Below are 24,170 nucleotides of genomic sequence, written 5' to 3'. Positions count from 1 at the left end.
CATCTCCAATAAAATAAAATAAATGAGCTGGGCATGGTACACACCAGTAGTCCCAGCTACTCGGAAGGTTGTGGCAGGAGGATGGCCTGAGCCCAAGTTCGGGGCTGCAATGAACTGTGATGACACCACTGCACTCCAGGGTGATGGAGTGAGGCCCTGTCTCTTAAAAAAATTAAAACGTACAGCTGAGCTCAGAAAAAGAAAGAGGAGCTTTCTCTAGGTGTAAAAATGAAACAAGTCCCCAAATCTGAAAACACCTCCAGGGACACCCTAGCCAAGGTCCACAATTGCTTCAGAGGCTCCACGTTAAAAACCGTCAGGCTGACAACGCTCCAGGCACACCCTTAACCCAGACCCAGGAGATTCTCACGAAAAAGGAGAGCAGTGAAGCCGACACATGCAGCCTTGGTGAGGCGGTCTGCTCCCAGCCACTCCTGCTATGACCTCTGCTCCACACACCTGTGATTCTCTCCAAGATTTTAATGAAATTTGAAAATTGCCCCATATCTCGAAAGGACTCCAGAAAAAATAAAGTATGTGCATTTGGTGAGACGAAAACACTCACCTGCGGGCAGACGGTGGGAACGCAGGATGGGCTCTATGGCCCTGCCGTGCTCCCAGGCAGCCCGGACTCCACAGTGCAGTGGTTCTGGAATTTCACTACACTGCTCTTGGGTGGCTTCTTCGATTCTCATTTCACAGGGTGCCAGGGATGTGAAGATACGAGGAAGGAGGTCAGATCCATCCTTCCCCAGACGCCTCGGCCTTGGTGGGAGGGAGGACGGGCACAGGGCACCCGGAGCAGCCAGGGGCAGCCTCTTGAAGGGCTTCTGCCAACTGTCCAGCCTGCACCTTGCCCTGGCTTCTGTTTGCTAGGTCTCTATCCTTGGCATGACCTCACAGGGTCTCTGCCTGCCATGAGGCCCCTGTTCAGCTTATCTCCAGTGCCGCCTTTTTCGGGAACCCTCTGTCCCCTTGGCAGACCTGGGAGGCCTTTGTTCTGGGCTCATGCAGGACCCTGTACCCAATGCCCTCGTGGCGACTCCTGCAGCACTAGCACTGCTGGGCAGCTACGGCCAAGGACTCCACATCCCCAAATGGTGACCACAAGCCCTCTGCAGCTCGCACAGCTCTTGGCGTGAGCAGCCCTTGGTCAGTGTTTAGTGAGTGAGTCCATGCCGGCTGGTGGCACGGCCTGGGGTGCTTCTAAAATGACTCAGTGCTAAAATACCCTGCAGTGACCATGAGGCTGCTTGACAGGTGCCCCACACAACGGCGGCGCCACACGGCTCACACAACCCTTTAATTGAAGCCCTTTGCACCGCCTGCCAACGGCAGGCCACAGGGATTCTGTATAAGCCCCTTGAATGCGTCTACAGCAATTATCATGAACGCTAATTTTAAGAATTTCTGGACTAGAACAGAAATAAAATCCACAAACTGGGCTGTGGTCTGCAAACCGCATTCTGGGCTGGCAAAAGCCACATGAGCTTTACCGTAACTGTGCCATTGCTAGTCATGAATGGGGGAGGGCTCCTGCTGTCCCCAGGCTGCCATGACACTCGGGGATCGTCCTGCACTTACAGTGAGGCCACTTCCCAACGACCCCGCCACACACTCACAATACTGTGCAGCAGAAAGTGCATTTGATCCACCCCCGCTACTGAACAGCACAGCACAGCCTCGCCGGCCTCAGTGTGCTCAGGGCACCTACGGCAGCCTGTGGGTGGATGAACTCATCTAACACGAAGCCCGTCGTAGAACAGAGTTCTGAGTATCTCCAGTCACTCACTCACTACTGCAAGCAAATGGCATCTGCACTCCTGTGAAGCTGAACCCTCAGTAAGCTGGGACCACATATATCTTCTTAGGTTTGTTGCTGTTCTCACGATTTTATACTGAATTTCCCAAAAGGGGACTAGGTTTTAAAGTAAGTTAAATGCTGACGTAATGTCACCCTAATAAACACGGTGAGTACTACAAAAGCCTGCTCCAAATAAACCCAAGAAAGACATTCCAGCAGGTACCTAAGTCCCTAAAGGCAAGTGTAGTCATATGAAGAGAGCCAAGCTGCTTGAAAGCAGGGAGCACACCTGCCAGCCCTTCTTCCCCGTCCTGCCTCTGAAACGGGCAGCGCTACCTAACACAGGTGGGAGAAATCTGCCCAACTGTCTCCCAAAGCCCCTCTATTCCACTGGCTTCCTGCAAACAACAGAGCCAGTCTCCCAGTATCGCTGTGTGATCTTCATCTCGTGTAAATTTAACACTCAGGACAAAACCCCTGCACTGAGCAGGTTCTTAGAGAGGAGACTGGTGAGCAACCACCTTTCTGGAAGAGCTGTCAGGGAGGATGAACGATGTGCATTTGTATGAAAAATGAAAATAGGTGGGACGTGGTGACTCATGCCTATACTCCCAGCACATTGGGAGGCCGAAGTGGGAGGATCGCCTGGGATCAGGAGTTCAAGACCTGCCTGGCCAACACGGTGCAACCCCGTCTCTACTAAAAATACAAAATTTAGGCGGGTGTGGTGGTGCATGCCTATAATCCCAGCTATTCAGAAGGGTGAGGCTTGAACCTGGGAGGCAGAGGTGGCTGTGAACTGAGATGGCGACAAGATCTCAGCCAGGGCAACAAGAATGAGACTCATCTCAAAACAAAACCAAAAAAAGAAAAGAAAAGAAAAGGAAATAGGCCAGGTGCAGTGGCTCATGCCTATAATCCCAGCACTCTGGGCGCCCAAGGTGGGTGGCTCACTTGAGGCCAGGAGTTCCCGGGCAGCCTGGCCAACATGGTGAAGCCCATCTCTATTAAAAATACAAAAAAAATTAGCTACTTGGGATGCTGTGGCAGGAGAATCACTTGAACTCGGAAGGTGGAGGGTGCAGGGAGGTAAGATCAGAGCGACACTGTCTCAAAAAACAAAAAAAAAAAAAAGGAAAAAAAGTTTTATTGAGCTCTATGGCGATACAGACAGACATTCTTAAAAAAGATACCTATTTTAATAAAACATGTTAGAGATGGGCCCTGTGTTAGCCGCAAAACTATTACTAGCTGAGCATTTCTGAGACGCAGCAACAAGCCAGCCTCCCTGTCTTCAGAGGCAGACGGTGGCCTCGCTGCCCCCACAGCCCCAGGCTCTTCCCCGGCAGAGGCCATGCCTCTCGGTCTCCTTGCCTGGATCTAAATCCTGTTGACGGGGACTCTTCTACGTCGAGTGGCTTTAAATCCTATTTCTACTTGACGGCCGCAGAATTCACATCTCCAGCCCTGAGCTGGACTTGAACTGATGCATTAACTACCTACTCAGCATTCCCACTGGGACATCTCATACATATTTCAACCCGAACATGTCCACATGGCACGGAGACTTCTCTCTACAGCAGCCTCTCCGCTGTCGTCTCCCAACGCAGGAAGTGGCCTCACCCCTCATCCATCCACTTCATCCAGCAGACCCCATGGCTGACGCCCGCCATTGGCTCTGAGTCCTGCCCTCCGGCCTGCCCTCCACATGCACAGCCTCTTGGCCACTGCCTGCCTTGGGATTTCCATCCTTGCCTCCACAGAATCTGCCTAAATCCCTTCCATGGTGACCCCTTTCAACCAGGGCCAAGCCTAGTCCCTTGTCTGGGAGGCCCTCCTGCAAACCCACCTGCCTGCCTCTCACACCTCATGTCCCATCCCTGCCCCGTCCCCTCCCTGGCACACGGTGACTGCAGGGCTCACCTGCACTTACTCTGGTCTCTGGTCACAGGAGGCCTCCCTGTCCCCATGGCGCCAGCACTGCTGGCGTCCCCAGAACGCCGGTCCCCTTGTCATGGCCACTTTCTCCATCGCTCTCAGTCTCACGTCCACGGTCACTGTCTGGCTCTGCCCTCTATAACATGAGCCCCATGGCAGAAGGAGCTTTGTCCACTGTGTTGCTGGCATGGCAGAGCATGATGCAAATTGCTCACCGCCCAGACAAGCTACACGGGAGACCATGGCACGAGCTTCTCCCAGGCTGCAAAGGCTCTTGGAGACGGCGGCACCAGCACCCACATTATGAGGGAAAGAGATATCCATCCTGCCATTCTAGGTCTTTCCAAGCTACCCTCACATGGGAGGGCAAAATTAAGGCATTTTCAGATATCTGAGAATTAAAAAATTTTGTGTTCCTATGTACCCTTCCTTGGCAGACTGTTGGAGGCTGTGCCCCAGCAAAATATAGAAGAAGCATACAAACCAGTTAACAGGAATGAACACAGGATAGAAAGAAAGGGAAGTCACAGGAAAGCACCTGCTACAGGCTCAGAACACCGATGTTCCAGGCGGGGGCAGCGGACAGAGAAACCCAGTTGCCAATTTCACCAAACGCACACTGCAAATGAATGACCCACATGCCAGAGAAGCTCGCTGCGCCTGGGTCTAGCAGCAGCAAATGACCTGCTGAAAAGATGGCGCCATTACACGAGTCCACACTGCAACCGCGCTGCAGGTCCTCAGCTAGGTAGTGAGCACAGCTCCATCCGAGAAGCACCTATCCAGGGCGATCCTGACCTGCCTGCTTTCCCTTCGTTCTGTGTCCACACCCATCCTGACTTCTCAGAGATACACGGTACACGGCGGGCAGCACTGCGAAGACGACGTGCATATTCACAACACTCGCCTGAGAGCTCCTCTCTAATTCAGGCTAGTGGCTACGCAGTCACCTGCAATGCTACGCATGTCCATGTACCAGTGTGTCATACAGAACATGCCATATATGGCAGCCCACCCAGACCATAACTGATGCTCGTTTATCTCCACTTAATTTTCAAGCTGGATTCTAGGGGGAAGCTGCTGAGGGAAGATTTACCCTAGCAGTGCAGGTGAGCTGGGAAGTGGCTGCTCTGAAGCCCCGTGGCTGGACCCACTGCCAAGAGCTGCCATTCCCTGCAGGCTTATTCGGCTGCTGGATCAACGTCACAATAAATTGTTTTCATGGCAATCCCACTATTTAATGTAAAATTCCATAACAATGCTTTTTTTTGGCCAAAAAAAAAAAAAAAAACAAAAAAACCTTACTAAAAGTTTGATTACCATCCGAAGATGCAGATCTCTGAAACAGGTATTTTTAGGTCCTTCAGACTGCTGCAGCCTGCTTGGTTTGAAAATCTTACTCTGCCTAAGGTTAGAGCGCTGCCTTATTCAGTGACGACCTGCACCCTGGGAGAGGTCCAAATTCTATGCATGTAAATGTCAGGCATTGACAACACTAATCAGGAATAATTGTTTTTATTACTGAATTCTGCATTCTGAAGGGTGAGGAAAGTGCCTAATACACCCAGGGGATGTCAGAAACCTTCGAGGTCCTCTAGAAGTCAATGCAAGAACACAGAGCTGAGAAATTCTTTCCCCTGTAAGTTTCTCCTTCCACTCAATGATCTCCATTCTCAAGACTTCTGACTTCGTCTCCTGAACTCGGATAAGTTTCCAGAATTCCTGAAAGATCCCTCTGGCAATTGTTTGCTCTGGGCAGGGTGGCTGTCTATTAGCTCTCTATAACAGAAATCTCACATTACAAGAAGAAAAATAGTAAAACAAATCCCAAACTCCTTAGGATATAAGCCTACAGTTTTGGAGAAAATATGGTCTTCCTTCTCATCTTCCCAAATACTTAAAAGCATATATTTGGTTCATCACACACTGAGTCCAAATGAGATGAAACGGTGATATGGTTTGGCTGTGCCCCTACCCAAGTCTCATCTTGATTTGTAACTACCACAGTTCCCCTATGTTGTGGAAGGGACCTGGTGGGAGGTGACGGCATTATGGGGGCAGGTTTTTCCTGCACTGTTCTCGTGACAGTGATCGGGCCTCAAGAGATCTGAGAGTTGTAAAAACAGGAGTTTCCCTGCAAAGGCTCTCTTTGCCTATCACCATCCATCTAAGGCATGACTTGCTCCTCCTTGCCTTCTGCCATGATAGTGAGGCCCTTCCAGCCGTGTAGAATTTTAAGTCCATTAAACCTGTTTTCTCTCCAGTCTTGGGTGTCTTTATCAGCAGCATAAAAATGGACTAATGGCCGGGCGTGGTGGCTCATGCTTGTAATCCCAGAACTTTGTGAGGCTGAGGTGGGCAGATCACAAGGTCAAGAGATTAGACCATCCTGGCCAACCTGGTAAAATCCCATCTCTACTAAAAATACAAAAATTAGCTGGGCGTGGTGGTGCACGCTTGCAGTCCTAGCTATGCAAGAGGCTAAGGCAGGGGAATCCCTTGAACCCAGGAGGTGGAGGTTGCAGTGAGCTTAAATTGTGCCATTGCACTCCAGCCTGGTTAGAGTGAGACTTTGTCTCAAAAACAAAACAAACCAAACCAACGGACTAATACAGTAAACTGGTACCAGAGTGGGTACTGCTGGAAAGAGATCTGAAAACGTGGAGTGACTTTGGAACTGTTTAACAGGCAGAGGCTGGAACATTTTGGAGGGCTCAGAAGACAGGAAAATTTGGGAAAGTATGGAACTTCCTAGAGACTTGTGAATGGCTTTGCCCAAAATGCTGACAGTAACATGAGCACTAAGGTCCAGGCTGAGGTCTTAGACAGACATGAGCAACTTGCTGGGAAGGGGAGCAAAGGTGACTCTTGTCATGTTTTAGCCAAGAGGCTGGAGGCATCTTCCCCCTGCTCTAGAGACTTGTGGAACTTTGAACTTGAGACAGATGATTTAGATGGTGAAAGAAATTTCTAAGCAGCAAAGTGTTCGAGAGGTGACCTGGGTACTGTTAAAGGCATTCAGTTTTATAAGGAAACAGAGCACAAAAGTTCGGAAAGTTTGTAGCCTGACAACATGACAGAAACAAAATCCCATTTTCTGAGGAGAAATTCAAGCTGGCAGCAGAAATTTGCATGAGTAACAAGGAGCCAAATGTTTATCCCCAAGACGATGGGGAAAATGTCTCCAGGGCATGACAGGGGGCTTTGCAGCAGCCCCTCCCATCACAGGCCTCCCATTACAGGCCTGGAGGCCTACGAGGAAAAAACGGCTTTGTGGTCTGGGCCCAGGGTCCCCGTGCTGTGTGCAGTAGGGACTTGGTGCCCTCCTTCATCCCAGCTGCTCCAGGCATGACTAAAGGGGGCCAAGGTACAGCTTGAGCCATGGCTTCAGAGGGTGGAAGTCCCAAGTCTTTGAAGCTTCCAGGTGGTGTTAAGCCTGTAGGTGCACAGAAGTCAAGAACTGGGGTTTGAGAACGTCTGCTTAGATTTCAGAGGAAGTATGGAAACACTTGTATGTCCAGGCAGAGGTTCGCTGCAGGGGCAGGGTGCTCATGGAGAACCTCTGCTAGAGCAGTGCAGAGGGGAAATGTGGGGTTGGAGCCCCTAAACAGAGGCCCTAATGGGGCACAACCTAGTGGAGCTATGAGAAGAGGGCCACCGTCCTCCAGACCGCAGAATGGTAGATCCACCGACAGCTGGCACCAGGTGCCTGGAAAAGCCAGACACTGAATACCAGCTTGTGAAAGCAGCCAGGAGGGAAGCTGTACCCTGCAGAGCCACAGGGGTGGCGTAGCTGCCCAAGACCACGGAAACCCACCTCTTGCATCAGCATGACCTGGAGTCAAAGGAGATCATTTTGGAGCTTTACGATTTGACTGCCTTGCTGGATTTTGGACTTGCACGGGGCCAGTGCAGCCCCTCTGTTTTGGCCAATTTCTCCCATATGGAATGGCTGTATTTATCCAATGCCTGTACCTGCCTTGTATCTAGGAAGCAACTAACTTACTTTTCATTTGACAGGCTGATAGGTGGAAAGGACTTGCCTTGTCTCAGATAAGACTTTGGACTGTGGATTTCTGAGTTAATGCTGAAATGAGTTAAGACTCTGGGGGACTATTGGGAAGGCATGATAGGTTGTGAAATGTGAGGATATTTGTGAAAATTTGGGAGGGGTGGGGGGGGGAAATGATACGGTTTGGCTGTGTCCCCACCCAAATCTCACAATTCCCACATGTAGTGAGAAGAACCTGGTGGGAGGTGATTGGATTATTGGGGCGGGTCCTTCCTGAACCGTTCTCATGATAGTGAATGAGTCTCATGAAATCTGATAGTTTTAAAAGCAGGAGTTTCCCTGCACAAGCTCTTTTTGCCAGCTGCCATCTATGTAAGCTGTGACTTGCTCCTCCTTGCCTTTCACCATGATAGTGAGGCCTCCCCGGCCATGTGGAACTCTAAGTCCATTAAATCTTTTTCTCCTCAGTCTCAGGTAAGTCTTTATCAGCAGTGTGAAGACAGACTAAACCGTAAGGCTATCCACATCACCACCCAGAATGGTTTCCAGTGATCTGTTAAAGGGTTCTTCTATGTCAAGACCTACTTGAGCAGAGCGTCCATCACAACCACACTGGACTTTGTTGTAACCTCCAGACAACCCAGTATCTTAAAAAAAACCCAGACGAGAAGACTTGCTGTGGCGTCCCCGAGTTGAACTAGGGAGTCTGAGCTTCTGTAGTGATGTAAGATCATTCCATTTGTCAAGCTGGGAAACTACCAAAATGAATCTGTTTTGGGCATCTAAGCATGCTATCTGGAATGTTAGCCCCTCTGCTTAAATGTCACCTCTCTCTTTCTGGCAAATAAAACTTTCCTCTAGGCTGGGCATGGTGGCTCACGCCTGTAATCCCAGCACTCTGGGAGGCCAAGGCGGGTGGATCACTGAGGTCAGGAGTTTGAAACCAGCCTGTCCAACATGGCAAAATCCTGTCTCTACTAAAAATACAAAATTAGCCAGGCATGGTGGTGCGTGCCTGTAATCCCAGCTACTTGGGAGGCTGAAGCAGGAGAATTGCTTGAACCTGGGAGGCGTAGGTTGCAGTGAGCCAAGATTGTATCACTGCACTCCAGCCTGGGCAACAAGAGCAAAACTCTATCTCAAAAAAAAAAAAAAAAACCCACAACAAAAAAAACACAAGCCTATCTCTATACATAACTTACCATTTTCATGAGTGACCCTCAAAGTAAAAAGTTTTCAATTTTTAATGCTATATTGAGGTTTTGAAGACTTCTTACATAAAAACAGCTTCCAGAGAGTTGTGAGAAGGACAGTGTGGCTGAAGCGAAACCTGGCCCTACCTGGAGAGAGGCGGGCAGAAATGCCCCTGGCCTACAGTGAGGATCTTGATGGTGAGGAGAAGGGGGCCTGTGAACCTGGGCCCTGCCTGCCGGATATGCCAGGATACTCGAGAACGTCTCTCCCTGTGGGTCCCTCATTGGGGAAAGGAAATCCACTCTAGGACATTTTTAGGATCTCACAAAAGAGAGCAGAGGACAGGTCTTCCCAAGAAGGCCGCTTGGAAGGGAAGACAAAGGAGCACAGAGAAGGTGAGAGAGCATCGAGGAGAATCCACCCACACTAAGAACACATAGACTTGCATGCTAAGGAAGGATGAGCGCCAGATGGCATGAGACCCTGCATGCACCCCCAGGAAAAGAAGTGGAGAGAAGCAGCATGGCATGTGAGGCAGGGTCCAGTGGGCACTCTTCCTGTTCCTGTACAGGGAATGGTGTTCATTGGCTTTTTTTTGAGACAGGGACTTGCTCTGTCACCCAGACTGGAGCACACAGGTGCAACCATTGCTCCCTATAGCTATGACCACGTAATTTTCTTAGTTTGTTTGTTTGTTTTTTTTAATAGAGACAGTCTCACTACATTGCCCAGCCTGGTCTTGACCTCCTGAGCTCAAGAGATCCACCCACCTCAGCCCCACAAAATGCTGGGACCACAGATGTGAGCCGCCATTGCTGGCCTGGTTTTTGCATTCTTACATGGTTGAAAAAACACAAACAAACAAAAAATAGTTAATGACATTAAAATTATATGTAACTAAAACCCTAGGCCGGGTGCAGTGGCTCACACTTGTAATCCTAGCACTTTGGGAGGCTGAGGCAGGTGGATCATGAGGTCAGGAGTTCAAGACCAGCCTAGCCAACATGTTGAAACCCTGTCTCTACTAAAAATACAAAAATTAGCTAGGGGTGGAAGCGGGTGCCTGTAATCACAGCTACTTGGGAGGCTGAGGCAGATAACTGCTTGACCCTGGGAGGCAGAGGTTGCAGTGAGCCAACCTCATGCCACTGCACTCCAGCCTGGACAACAGAGTGAGATTCTGTTTCAAAAAAGAGTAATGAAAACCCTAGTATCCATCAATGAAGCTTTAGTGAGCCCTGCCACACTCACAGGTCTACAACCACCTGCAGCTGCCTCCACACCCCAGGGAGAGAGCGGGGCTGCATGGAGGCCATGCAGCCGCAGCACTGAAGACACGCACTTTTACAGAAAGGTTGTGGAGCCCTGCTGTCAAGCTTAGAAAACCAGCGGAGGGTCCCAGCAATATTATGACAGAACCAATGGAATTTAAAACACAAGGAAGAAACAGACATGGCTGAAAAGTCACTGACAGGGAAGATGGACACAGTCCTGCCGAGCGCCAAAAAGAAACAGGGAGCACAGGCTTGAAGAAGAAAGGTGACCTAAACCAAGAGACTGCATCCTTCCAGCACAGGCACTAACGCGTGGGACAGGAGAGGTGCTAGAGGCACAACAGAGAAGAACCTCCGGAAGTGAGAACTGAACCTCTGACTGAAACGTACACAATACAGTCCATGAAATATGGGAAATGAAGTTAATAAAAGTTCAGGGCAAAGCAAGACCTCCTCAGATGCTGGGTCAGAAAGAGCATCCACCTCCCAGGGCAGGGTAGGGAGCACAGGGCCGGCCTCGCTCTTTCCACAGCAACGTTCAACTCCACTTCTGAATCCCAGGCAAGCAACTCGGTATATCGTTCCCTGCAAGTTGCTCTTTATGTTAAAAGACCCCTGAGAAAGATTTTCAAGCATGAAAAAACTCAAGAGAGCAGCACAGGAGCAATGAATGCAAACCAACCAAAGAACAAACCCAAATAAGTAGTCATGACCCACCCAGCTGCCCCGGGCCACCCTGTGGTGGAAAGGACAGCATCAGCTTCCAATTCCCAGGGATCTGAGAGGCCCACAGCATTACCCAAGAGTTTTATACCCAGACAAGCTGTCCTGTTCCCATCAAGGTCGAAGGCAGGTATTTTTTCAATATGCAGGAATTCATGAGCTACAGCCCTTGTAAAAACGTATTTGTTTATGAAATTCAAATGGCCAAGAAAAGATGAATTGAACAAATAACTCAAAAGGAAAAGCTGTGGGGAAAAAACAAATCCAGTCAACCATAAAACTAAGATTAAGCAACCTGGAATAACAGAACACAAATACAATTTATAAACTCTCATAATATAAAAATAATATTTCTATTACTATAAGGGAACCAAAGCCAAAGTCATATATACAGTATACTGACTGTCCTACTCACTCTCTATCAGCATATTCAAATCAACCTTACATTTTGCACGGTTACAGAAGTAAGCAGCACTCATACCCCACTCGTGGTAACGCATACTGGCGCAATGTTTCAGAAGGCAACTGGTCAGTAACTGGCAATTCTTTAACGCATATACTCTTTGACCTAGCCATTTATTGTCAAGATTTTTATCTTGCATATAGAGTTATACTGTATTAGTGCTTAAAAATAATTAGTTGGCTAGGCACAGCGGCTCATGCCCATAATCCCAGCACTTTGGGAGGCCGAGGCGGGTGGATCACGAGGTCAAGAGATCGAGACCATCCTGGTAAACATGGTGAAACCCCGTCTCTACTAAAAATACAAAAATTTGCTGGGAATGCTGGCGCGTGCCTGTAATCCCAGTTACTCGGAAGGCTGAGGCAGGGGAATTGCCTGAACCCAGGAAGCAGAGGTTGCCGTGAGCCGAGATCGCCATTGCACTCCGGCCTGGGTAACAAGAGCAAATCTCCATCTTCCAAAAAGAAACCCTCTCTAAAGACAGGAGACAGGGATCTGCACACGCTGTTATGCCAAGATGCGCAAGGAAAAGGCTCCGCAGTTCTGACAAAGCCGGGAGAAATGGACAGCTTCACAGAACACCTGCAGTGTCCCACAGCCTCTCGATGCTCCCCTCATCTTTCTCCAGAACGGAAATTCTTTGCGTATAAAAGAAACTTTCATCTGGAGTTCGACAGTCACTTCACTTTCAGATTGTAGGCTCTTGTGTTTAAGCAAAATTTATTTCCACTTTAGCGTATTTTGAGAGACATCCAACATTTTAACTGATATTCATGCATAAAGATGATCTTTGTGTTCCACAGATAACAAGCTTCTTTCTTTCCTTTTTATTTAGCACAATTACCTCAGTCTTTTCCACTTTGCTAATGACGTTCACTAACGGCTATTTCTGGATGGCAGAATCTTGGGGAGTATTTTTGCTTTATTCCTCTTCTCCTGACATACAATAAAACCATTTTTAAAAACGGGTTTGGAAAGTAAGTAAAGCTCTTCAAGGTCATGATTTGCAGGAAAAATATACCATAAACAGCAAAAGCACATTTACAAAAACGGGATAGAGGCAAGAAAATATCTAGAGCGGCCACATGAAATGGTTTAATTTCACTTGAGCTATTCATAGAATAAATATTAAGAAAAACTGAGTTGGCATTTTATTAAAAAAACCATAGGCGATCACAGTGGGCAGTATTTCACTATTACTGCCTCTTGCATAATTAATTTTATTTATTTATACTCTTCTGCAAGGATCTGTAACAGCAGAAGACAAGTGAGTAATGAAAAATAGAGGGATGCAAAGTAGTTCATTGTCAGGCTGATTAATACATAAAATAAATTGTTATAGTTTTTACACATCTATATTTAAAGGGCTCCTAGAAAAAAAAATAAATAAAATTCTGTTGGACTTTAAGGAAAAACCTCTTTTAAAATAAAAATAGATGCTTTTCTTTCCAGGCTGCCAAAATGTAGGAAAATATCAGCAGGAAGCAAATAAGAAAGAATGATTAAGTATATCCTAAAGTGATTATTAAATACCAAGCAATATGAAAGGCAGAAAAGCTCAGGGGCCCAACAGCCTCCCACGAGACACAGCAGTACTGGGCATGCAAGTCATTATGGGGAAAAAGAAGTCACAGGGATCACTTCGCCTAAACAAAACACAGTGGGCTGATGAAACACCTCACATTATAAAAGCACGTATCATTAAAATCACAGAATTGTAAGGATTTCATTCGGGATACTAGTTTAGTCTCAAAATAAGCACCAGGTCAATCCGCATGTTTTGAGAAGGTGACGAGTCACACTGTGAAAATTCAAGCAGCACCAACAGGCAGCTGAGTCAGCCCAACCGCGACCTCGTCCTTCCAGTTCCCCTCTCAGTGCTGACCACCAGTCCCAGTTTCTTACCTGTCCTTTTTGGTGCTGATTCAGAAACACATGCTCCTCTCCCTTCCCTTCCGAAGAGAGCAGACCACCTCCTGCTGCCCTCCCCTTGCGTCACCTTGTCTCCATCCTTGGAAGAGGCATTCCCACAGGCGGTGCCGCAGCACTCGGGCCCGGTCCACTCCCAGAGCCCCGCAGCCCACCATGAGAGTGCATCAGAGGGACTCCATTAGTCCTCTGCCGAGGATGCGGGTCGTCTTGGTCTTTTGCCGCTACTAAAAGCATACTCTGATGAATATCTCTGTGTCTATGTTCACCCATGTATTAGTCGCCGAGAGCAGCAGTCATCCTGGGCTGGAGGCACGTGCATTTGACACTCGGACAGACTGCCCGCTGACCCTCCACAAGTACCACATCGCTGGCCCAAATCTACACTCCCACCAATAGTAAATGTCTGCCACCTTTTCTTTCTCTGCTTAAGAAGTGACAGCTAAAAAACGGCACGTCATTGTAGGTTTCCTCTGCATTTCTTTTATTTAATCTATTATTAAGGTGCCCAAACTCATATATACAAAATAACATTCCAACAGCCTATCTGATCCTCAGTCTCAGGCCTGCACAGGGTCGTGTGTGCCTGTGAGTGTGCTCCCTTCTATTGTGATACTAAGCCTTACATCCTAACACATTCGCAGCAGCTGAGCGGAACCCAAGCACTGGAACAGTGCTGACTATGGATTTCAGGTTCTAGGTCAGCAGACAGGATCGATGCCTGTGAGCAGGCAGGGAGGGTGAGCCTTGAAAAACCATCTGGCCGTTCTTACCCCTGTGAATTATTCACACTGCACGTCATTTTTCTACTGGACTATCAGGTTTTTTTCCTGTGTGACTATAAAAGCTGTTTAGACATACAGGTGGTTTTTTCCTCCTCAAAACTTTAAGAACATTAGTTCAATATAACTGCTGGCTGAAAACAGACGATGCTTCCTTCTGCTGCAGTGTCATTACTTTCCTAAGAATTTCCGCATCTGGCATTTCCATCTGGAGGTGATTCTGCTGTTGGGCAAAAGGGAGGCTTTAATGTGATGTTTGCCAAACAGCTCTTCCTGACCCAGAACACCCCTTCCTGTCAGCTTGCTGTTTCCTTTTCTGCGTATTTATTTAGATTCGAATCCGTTTCTGGGGCATTCATCCATGCCTTCCCTTTGCGGGGCTGTGGATTTCTGCGCTGGCGCCGCCTTGTTTGAAACACACGGCAGAAGCACTCTGGCTGGACGGGCAGCTCCATCTTGCTGGGTTGGCCGGTGCCACGACAAACACCAGGGAGAAGAGGTGTCTCTTCAGAGCCTGGGCCTTTTTGCTTTCAACAGTAGAGTTTTTCTCTTAAACTATTTTTCCAGCTAAACTCACTACAATTGTATGTTTGATGAAAATTTATGCAAACACAAAATCTGAGTGAGACATGAGAATTACTGTTTCTGTGGAAATGAAGCTGAATACTTTGAGAAGACTGGAGAAAGGTCACCTGTGTAAAAAGCCATAGTGCAACTTGAGGAGGGAGGAATAACTGTCAAGCCGTTGACCCAAGACAACCCAGCATCGCTTTACAGAACCCCAGACTGGAAGCCAGGGCTCTGCGCGCCGGGTGCGGCTCACGTGAGGACCACAGGACGCCAAGAGCAAGGGAACAGCCACCGAGGGGTGCAGCCACAGTGTATGTTCATGTTCTGGGTCCACACACAGCAGGTGCAGACCTGTTTTAACCACCTCTTTTGTTTAAAGGGTCGACTATGATGCCCGAGAGGCATTCGATGGCAGCATCATACTTCGTGATCGTGTCTTCTGTTCATCATGTCTGCTTCTCAAACTCTCCCTGGGTTCATAGGAGCAATAGGAAACCTTCAAAATGTTCCAGAATTAAGTGGTGTTCCATTCAGAGTATGATAGAGTGCTTCTGTTATTTCAATAATCACCCTGATGGTGCAAAGGGCTAAACTGAGGCCTAGAGAAGCAAAGCAGCGGCCCAGTCATCCAGCCATGACAAAGCCCACCATAAAGGCTGCCCCTCAGAAAGCGCACATACAACTCTTCAGTCACGTGTGCAGGATGACACAGCCATGGCTACGACGGTTCTCTTCGCTTGGGGAGGTGATTTTTGGGCTTTTCTGTAGTTTCCAGTTTCTCTTGTCCCCAAACGCAAATACCTGTCACTGCTTTTGGCCAGGGAAGCCTCTCGCCAGCCTCTCTGTGGAGAGTCTGGGTTCCCGTGGCCATGCCACCCCGCGGCTGCCTCCCACTTCTGTGACTGTGTGGCAACAGCTTGCTCCTAAGGCTATGGCATGAGCATCACCCTCACGGATAGTTGCTGCTGGCCTGACCGGTCTGCCTCTCGGGGCAGGCCTCCCCCAATGCCCATGTGGCTGAGATGCCATCTGCGGCTGCAGGAGCAGCTCTGCTGTGTTCCAATGCCTGCTCCACAGCATCCACGTGCACGCGTACATGTGTGTATGAATGGAGAGCTGTTGATCTGCACGCCAGCTGGATCCAACACTCCTGCGCAGGTGATTTCTCCGAGGAAACACGAGGTACTTTTGGAACTTCTGCTCTTCACTTTTCTGAAGTTACTGAGTAAATGCTCCTGGGAGCTCTGGGGCCCCTTGGATGGAGGTACAGGGAACACACTGGTCAGTGAGACAGTCCCAGCCTTTGCCTCACGGAGCTCCGGGTCCACAGGGCATTCTCACATGCACAAGCACACGCATGACTGTGTAACTCAAAACTGTAACAGGCTCTACGAGAGCAGTGCAGTTAACACAACAGTGAGGCCCGACTCACAAGCGGGGAGTGTGTGGGGCGGGCAGCTGCCTCTCTGACCTCCTGGTCACTCCCGTTTTGATCTTAAGTCCTCTTCTCATTTCTCCTTCACATTCATTTTAAAGTCCTCTTGGGTTAGATCATGGTTACATGAGACATTCATTCTAGTCTTTTTTTTTTTGAATGAAACTTTGGTCTTCACTGTGGACATGCTACCAAGGGCTCCAACACCATGGCCTCTCCTTGGATGGGTCCTGAGGAGAACAAAGCTCTGGTTCTAACCCTAACCCTGTCCCTAGACTTTGACTCTGACCCTAAACCCCGATCCATACCCTGGTCCCTAATTCTGACCCTGACTTTGATCTTGACCTTGACCATGACCACACCTCTAACCATAATTCCAGCCCTGGCCCTGACCCAGACCCTAATTCTTTTTTTTTTTTTTAGGGAAAAAGAGAAAAAGAAGGGGAAAAAAAGAAAAAGAGGGAAAAAGGAATATTACTTCATTCCTAAAATGGGTTTCAATAATGGCCGATCAATATTTTGAGTGTTTAAAGTGGTTAATGCATATTTTATGTGTTTAAAATGGAGACCTCTATTGTGTTTATTTGTTCTGGCTCTGAGTTCAAATCCTGGATATCGTTATCAATTTGTTGTCTCGTTGAATCTAAATCTCACTATGTGTCTTATGTATCTGGGTGTTAAGATCTCTTATTGTTACATTAATCCTTTTACCCTTGTATCCTTATAGCTTTGAAATCTATTTTGTCAAATGTGAAAATTGCAACTCCTGCTTTTTATTTATTTATTTTTGCTCTCCATTTGGTTGGTACTTTTTTTTTTCCAACCCTTTATTTTGAGTCTATGTATATCTTTGGATATACCGTTGGATTTTGTCTGTATCTTTTGATTGGGAGATTTGGTTGATTTAACTTTAGGGTTGCTGCCATTTGATATTAACTGGCTATTTTGTCCTTTTGTTGATAAAAATTCTTCTTTATGTTAATGCTCTTTACTTTTTGGTGTATTTTTAGAAAGGATCATACTGGTTGTTCCTTTCTGTGTATAATGCTTCTTTTAGAAGTTCTTGTAAAGCAGGCCTGGTGGTAATAAAATCTTTGAGTACTTGCTTGTTCCTAAAAGATTTTATTTTTCCTTCAAATGTAAAGCTTAAATTGGCAGGATATGAAATTCTGGGCTGAAAGTTTTGTTCTTTAAGTATATTGAATATTGGCCCCCACTCTCTTCTAGCTTGTAGGGTTTCCGTTGAGAGATCTGCTGTAAGCCTAATAGGCTTATCTTTATGGGTAACTTGATCTTTCTCTCTGGCTGCCCTTAATATTTTCTCCTTCGTTTCGATCTTGGTGAATCTAACGATTATGTGCCTTGGGGTTGGTCTTCTTAAGGAATATCTTTGTGGTGTTCTCTGTATTGCCTGGGGTTGAATAGTGTCCTGCTTTGCTAAATTAGGAAAATTTTCCTGGATAATGTCCTGGAGAGTATTTTCCAGCTTGACTTCATTCTCTCCGTCACATTCAGGTACACCAATCAAGCGTATATTAGGTCTTTTCACATAGTCCCGTATTTCTTGGAGACTTTGCTCATTCCTTTTTATCCTTTTTTCTCTATTCTTGTCTTGTCGTTTTGTTTCATTAAGTTGGTCTTCGACCTCTAATACCCTTTCTTCTGCTTGATCCATTCGGCTGTTTAAGCTTGTACATATTTCACTCAGTTCTCGTGTTGTATTTTTCAACTCCATAAGTTCATTTGTATTCCTCTCTATATTGTCTATTCTTTTTAACATTTCATCGAACCTTTTTTCCAAGTTCTTAGTTTCTTTACATTGGGTTAGAACAAGTTCCTTTAACTCCCAGAAGTTTCTTATCATCCACCTTTTAAAGCCTACTTCAGATAATGGAACACAGTCCTTTTCCATCAGGGCTTGTTCCGTTACTGATGAGTCCTTTTCCATCAGGGCTTGTTCCGCTGCTGATGAGTCCCTTTCCATCAGGGCTTGTTCCGTTGCTGATGGGTTCTGATTTTGAGTATACTCGGCCTTCTTAGGCTGTTTTTTTCCCTTCATTATAGATGAACCGCCTTTCTAATTAGTTTTCTGAGTCGACGTCCGACTTACTGATTCCCAGTGCTGGGATCCGAGCCACCCACTGTGGCAGCCTAAATAGCAGTGATAAGACTGATGGTGCTCTTCTGCCCAGGAATCTCTGGTCTGGCTTCCCTCTTGAGTCCGCAACAAGCGGCTCTGACTTCCCGGAGCTCCAAACTCTGGTCAGTAGGGGAAGCAGTCCCGTTGGCTCTGCGTGAAGAGCTGCTGCGCCGAGACGCCGGCAAAACCGCTGCGGCGGCCACAAGAGTCGCGCTGGCGACCCGTGGGGCTCCTCCACTGGGAATTGGCTAATCGGTGAGTGACGAAAATTCGTCTAAAGATGTGGCGTCGTCTCGTTCTCTGAGCTTTCACTGGGAGCTACAATCCTGAGCTGTTAGTGGTCGGCCATCTTGAATCGATCTCTCATCATTCTAGTCTTTACAAGAACCCAGAGTTTGTAACTTTGCTATTCTAAGTTGTGGGAGAAACACGAATCCAGTGTGTGGGCTCTGTCCTACATACAAGCCACACCCAGCCCAATGTCAGCCTTCAAGTCCTCGAGGGCAGCAGAGGCCAGCGACGAACACGCTCTCTGTGCTAGGGGCCCTTCCACCCAGCATCCATCAGAGCAGAGGCTCTGATGCTTCCCCGGCCTCTTTGTCAGGTGTCCCTGTCACCTGAGCTGTCGGGTCTCACCTAGGACACTCACCTAGGACAGGAGCAAAGTTCCCGGATGATGGGGGCAAGTCACACACAGGGTGCTGAGCTGCTCCCACGTGCCACCCCATCCCAGGGTGGGCTCAGGGCTCCCGTGTGTGTTTGGTGTCTTGTTTGTATCTAGGAGGTAGGTCATCTGGAGGCCACGCCTTGGAAGAAGAAGCTGCATGGGGAGTGCAGGGGACAGGTGACCGGACCCAGGCCCGGGAGGGCTGCTGCACTGTGGCAGGAAGATCAGCCCAGCCACGCTCTTTGCACACCTCGGAGCCCTCTGTGTCTGCCCTGAGGGGACTGTATGGAGTGTTTATTTCCTTCTGGGCTGTCACAGATGCTGTGACAGGCCTCCTCCTTTTTTCAGGAATACAGCTGCAGTCTGTGAGCCCCCCAGAAACAGAGTGAAGAAACCCCCAAGAACATGGAGCTGTGCCCACCTCCAGCCTTGGCTCCATCCCTCAGGGGTGAGGAGAATGCCCTGCTCAGGCAGCCCTGTTGAGCACTGGAGCAGTGAAGTGTCGCTGCCTGGCTCTCGGGATGCCTGCTGTGCTTTATGACCATGACATTTCCTTGTACAAACAATAAACTGCCACTCCCTGCAAAGCTGGACTGAAACTCCTAAAACCCTCGATGTGAAAGGCACCTTATAGACCTGCCAGTCCACCCCTCACTCCTCGTGTCAGGAATGGGAGGAGGAGGAGGTGGCAGAGACGCACACGGGAAAGTTCTCACAGGGTGAGGCACTCCTGATAATACGCACCTCCCCAGTAAGTCCCAGGGAGACTGCACCACCCCCAGCCTGCTCTCACAGAGCTGACGTTTCAAGTCTGTGGCCAAAATGTCCTTTGGTGTCTGTGGCTGGCAGTGGTTTGGAATGCCTGTCACAGAGCTCTGTTTTCATCGTGGGACATGAGTGTCCGCATGCTTTAAATCCCGTCTCCTCCCTCACATACAACTCCTGTCCTTGGACAGGTAACTGGGTGCTGTGGAAGGCGACACGCTCCCCAACACTAGCCCCGCCCCTTTCCAGACTCCACGGCCCCAGGTTTACCCCAGCTGACAGTCCCCCAAAATGTTACCAGTAATGTCAGTAATTTCCCGGACAGCTTTCTCTCCAGTCACCCCCTAGAGTACTTCCCCAAGTGCAAAGTCCACCATTTAAGCCCTCTTCTGAAAATGACTCAATGTCCGAGGGTTGTGGAGAAAGCTGGCTGTTGAAGAAGCAAGGCCATGCATGCCCAGAGGATGGGAAATCACACAGCAGAGATGCAGAGTAACAGGCCTGCTGCGAAACCCCAAAGGACAGCACTTCTGGGAACACACTGGGTCCATCAGAGGAGCAGGAGGGGCCGAGAGCAGCCACGGGCGGCAGAACCCGCAGACCTGCTTCTGCTCAAGCTCTCCTGTGCAGGGCTGCGGGTGCCCAAGACAGAAAGGGGCCCCCCACACCTTCCTCTGAGCTGGCTGAAGCCGTAATTTCAAAACAGCCCATCAACGCCATACACGACATCCACAAAGGCTCACTGCACACAGCCCATGAGTTAGGGTCTTTTCTTCAAGCAACTCAGCGACGTCCCTGCAACAGTCTGAGAGAAGGAGCTTTGGGAGAGCTGCACAGGCTTGGGCTTGCCACGAACAGGTCACGTCACAGGCTGCTCTTGTCCTCTGTGTCATGGTGTTTCAAACGTTACACTTTTCTAGGAACTTTAATTTTACTTTGTTAAGTATAATAGCGACGCAGCTAGGCGCGGTGGCTCCCGCCTGTCATCTCAGCACTCTGGGAGGCTGAGGTGGGCGGATCACCTGACGCCGGGTTAGTTTTGTAACCTAACTACAAATAATGAACATAGAATTATTATCGTGAACTTTAACACAGGGGAACTAAACCCAAAAACGATGACCAGTTTTCCCTCTACTTGAACTCTATTTGTAAATAAATGCTGCTGTCAATGACGGATTACAAACCGATAACCACACGGTAGTCACACATGCATCACGGGCACGTCCCTAATCATGACCAACCTGGGTGCAGCAATGACTGCTGTCTCCACCTGCAACTGCCAACGACCCGCCACATAGGACCCCAAATTCCACGACGACTTCACAGAAAACCCAGGAAGGTGAAGACACGGTCAGGAGGGACTTTCATCCACAGAACCTCAACAGCACACAGAAGCAGAAGGCAGGCAGAACAAGACACTCAAAGGGCAGCAAGAAGATGGTGAGCAGGGGGGTGTGGGTGAGCTGGGAGCCCCAGAAGCTCTGCAGATGAGGAGGCGGGGCTGATGGCACTGGGGCTCGCATAGTGCTGGAGGACCTGACTACTGCCACACCACAGCCACTTGCCCCAGAGGCTGAGTCCAGGTTTACACTGATTTCTGCTAGGTTTTACAGGGATTTAGATCCCAGGTTCTAGCTCTTGGCTCTTCTTGGAAACTGGAGGAGGACACCTGCCCCACCTTCTGACCCTCCAGATCCCAGACGGGTGATTGTGGTGGTGCTCCTAAGTGCTGCCTCAGTGAGGAGGCCGTAGGCGCTATGCCGAGGGCTCTGCCCTATGGCTGGTGCAGGAGTGTGTGTCTAAAACCCATAGACCCTAACGTCAGACATGCACTCTCAGCAGGCTCCAGCACCCAGCTGCCTTACTCTCACGTGTGTGTCCACCACTCCTGCTGTGTCAAGAGGGGAGACAACAGGTTTCAAAACAACTGCACTGTACTGAGGGAGGAGGCGGCAACTTCGCTAGAGCATGTCCGGTTAGGAGGACAGGGGTGGGGTGCCGTCAGTGCCGGGGGGCAGTAGCAGTTGGTGCCTGAATAGAGTAAGCTGGGGGTTCCCACAGAGGATGGCAGTTGTCATGGCTCATCAGGGGTATCGGGAGCCACCAGTAGGTGGGGAGAAATCAAAGTGTGTGGGCTCTGGCTGCCCTGCGGTGAACCCTTGGGAACCTGCCCAGCCTTCTGACCTACACCACCACCCCTGCATGCCTTGGTTCAGACCGTGCTCCCACCAGACCTGGGGAGGCTGTGCGTCACAGAATGGCCATTCTCAGCTGGCTCTACCGCCCTGCAGGGTCTGCACATGGCCAACCTATGTTGTCCAGGCTGGTCTCAAGCTCCTGTCCTTAGGCCATCCTCCCACCTCAGCCTTGGGATTATAGGCATTAGCCACCATGCCTGGCCTGCTGTGAGCCTTTCTAAAGAAAGCAACCGTGTTAGACAACACTATGTGCCCCCCGTTCTCCCTGTTCTTAACAGCATTTGACTTTGCTTAGGGCAGCAATGTCTTTAATGGAGGCCTCACTGCCCAGACTCTGCTGCAGGTGGGGACACCACGTGACATCACGCTAGCCACTGAGGTAGGGGAAGCCACTAAGTATGGCTTGTGGGGAGATCTTTAAAGAAGGGCAGAGCCAGGGCCAGGAGCAGTGGCTCATGCCTATAATCCTGGCACTTCAGGAGGCCAAGGCAGGAGAACGGCTTAAGCCCAGGAGCTCAAGCCCAGCCTGGGCAACACAGTGAGACCCCATCTCTACCAAAAAATGAAAAGTAGCCCAGTGTTACAGTGACTGTAGTCCCACCTACTAGGGAGGTTGAGGTGGGAGGATTCTTTGAGTATGGGGGATAAGACTGTAGTGAACCATGCTTCCACCCCTGCACTGCAGCCTGGGTGACAGAGTGAGACCCTGTTGAAAGAAAGAAAGAAGAAAGAAATGAAGGAGGGAAGGAAGGAGGGAGGGAAGGAGGGAGGGAGGGAGGGAGGGAGGAAAGGAGAGAAGGAGTGAAGGAGTGAAGGAAGGAAGGAAGGAGGGAAGGAGGGAAGGAGGGAAGGAGGGAAGGAAGGAAGGAAGGAAGGAAGGAAGGAAGGAAAGAAGGAAGGAAAGAAGGATGGACGGACCAGCTAGCTACCTTTACCAGTCCTTCTCCTCCTCGGAACACAAAGCTAATGCTGGAGCAGGGCAGCCATCTTGCCAACACTGGGCCACATGGCACTCTCCCTTGTGGCCACAGCTGGCTCTGGGCTGCCTGCTTCCACGCTTGTCACATTGGAGGATAGAATGCTTGGGGTTTAGAGCCCGGCAGCTGAACCCAGGTCAGGAGACACACAGTGAGTACTCACAGTCTGCCGTGTAGTCCGCTTGGGAGGGCTGCACAGGCGCACCATCTGCGTTGTGTGGGGTGGGAGTGGAGCTGTCAGCCTGCGCCTTACGGACAAGCGCTGCCAGGGGGTGATCGGGATCCACCACCTTCAAGGGCTGGAGACAGAGAAGACACAGGCTGAGCGTTTGGGATTCAGAACTGTGCAGAGCTCTTCTGCTGCACAAGGCTCACCCAGGACACAGTGTACACGCCTTGAAAACACACACACGCTCGCACGCACCCAAGGAGGTCCTAACGAGCTGTGGACAAATGTACCAGCTGGCTATAAGTCTCAGAGGAACTGAGTGAACACAGGGTTTCAATTTCTGAAATAACCCCAAGAAGAGGACAGATGAACAATCAAGACCAGTTTGATATCAATTCAAGTGTGAATGTCTAACCCCATGTGAACCCTGAAACTGTCTTTCCTTATAGGAGTTTCTGATTTTAATCACCAATGGTTTTTCCAGTCCAATTAATCAGCAATCATTCCCTCAAAAGGTCACCCACATTGCATGACTGCTGAAAACCAGATGCTTAAATCAAGCAGCCTCCTGTTTTTTATGTTGCAAATGGCAGAGGGTGTGAATTAACCACAAGATAGTGCTGGGCAGTTTCTTCACACAGAGGAGGGGAAGATCAGAAGTGCAAAATGTATTGAAAAACCATCTGTGACGGTACCAGAGCACCTGAAGATGCATACATCCTGATCACCTATAAAGGCCAATTCTGTGATGAAACCACAACTAAACAATTCTTTTTCTTTCTTTCTGAGACAGAGTCTCACTCCATCTCCCAGGCTGGAGTGCAGCAGCATGGTATCAGCTCACTGCAGCCTCCACCTCCCAGGTTCAAGCAAGTCTTGTGCCTCAGCCTCCTGAGTAGCTGGAATTACAGGTGTGTCCACCATGCCTGGCTAATTTTTGTATTTTTAGTAGTAATAAGGCTTCACCATGCTGGCCAGGATGATCTTGAACTCTGGACCTCAGGTGATCCACCACACCCGCCCAGACAACAAAATGATTTTCAAGTCTTAACCAACACTCTACTTATTCTAAGTATCTCAGAGAGCGAAACTGTACTAGAATGATCAAATTATCATAAGCAAATGCTCAC

At 49.0% G+C, this 24,170-nt stretch overlaps 1 protein-coding gene across 4 annotated transcripts in view; it reads right to left on the bottom strand.

Moving 5' to 3' along the window:
• Nucleotides 1-24,170, bottom strand: part of SFSWAP (splicing factor SWAP) — a 96,354-nt gene that overhangs the window by 54,217 nt on the left and 17,967 nt on the right. For all 4 annotated transcript variants that reach the window (XM_009004911.5, XM_017976509.4, XM_035258221.3 and 1 more), the window contains exon 7: nt 23,035-23,170. In XM_009004911.5, the coding sequence (XP_009003159.2) occupies nt 23,035-23,170 (136 nt within the window). The remainder of the gene's footprint in view (nt 1-23,034; nt 23,171-24,170) is intronic.

The sequence above is a fragment of the Callithrix jacchus genome, chromosome 9 (genome assembly GCF_049354715.1).
Source record: "Callithrix jacchus isolate 240 chromosome 9, calJac240_pri, whole genome shotgun sequence".
Lineage (NCBI taxonomy): Eukaryota > Metazoa > Chordata > Mammalia > Primates > Cebidae > Callithrix > Callithrix jacchus.
Note: the sequence above shows the minus strand (reverse complement) of the source record. Positions and strands in the feature narration are given on the sequence as shown.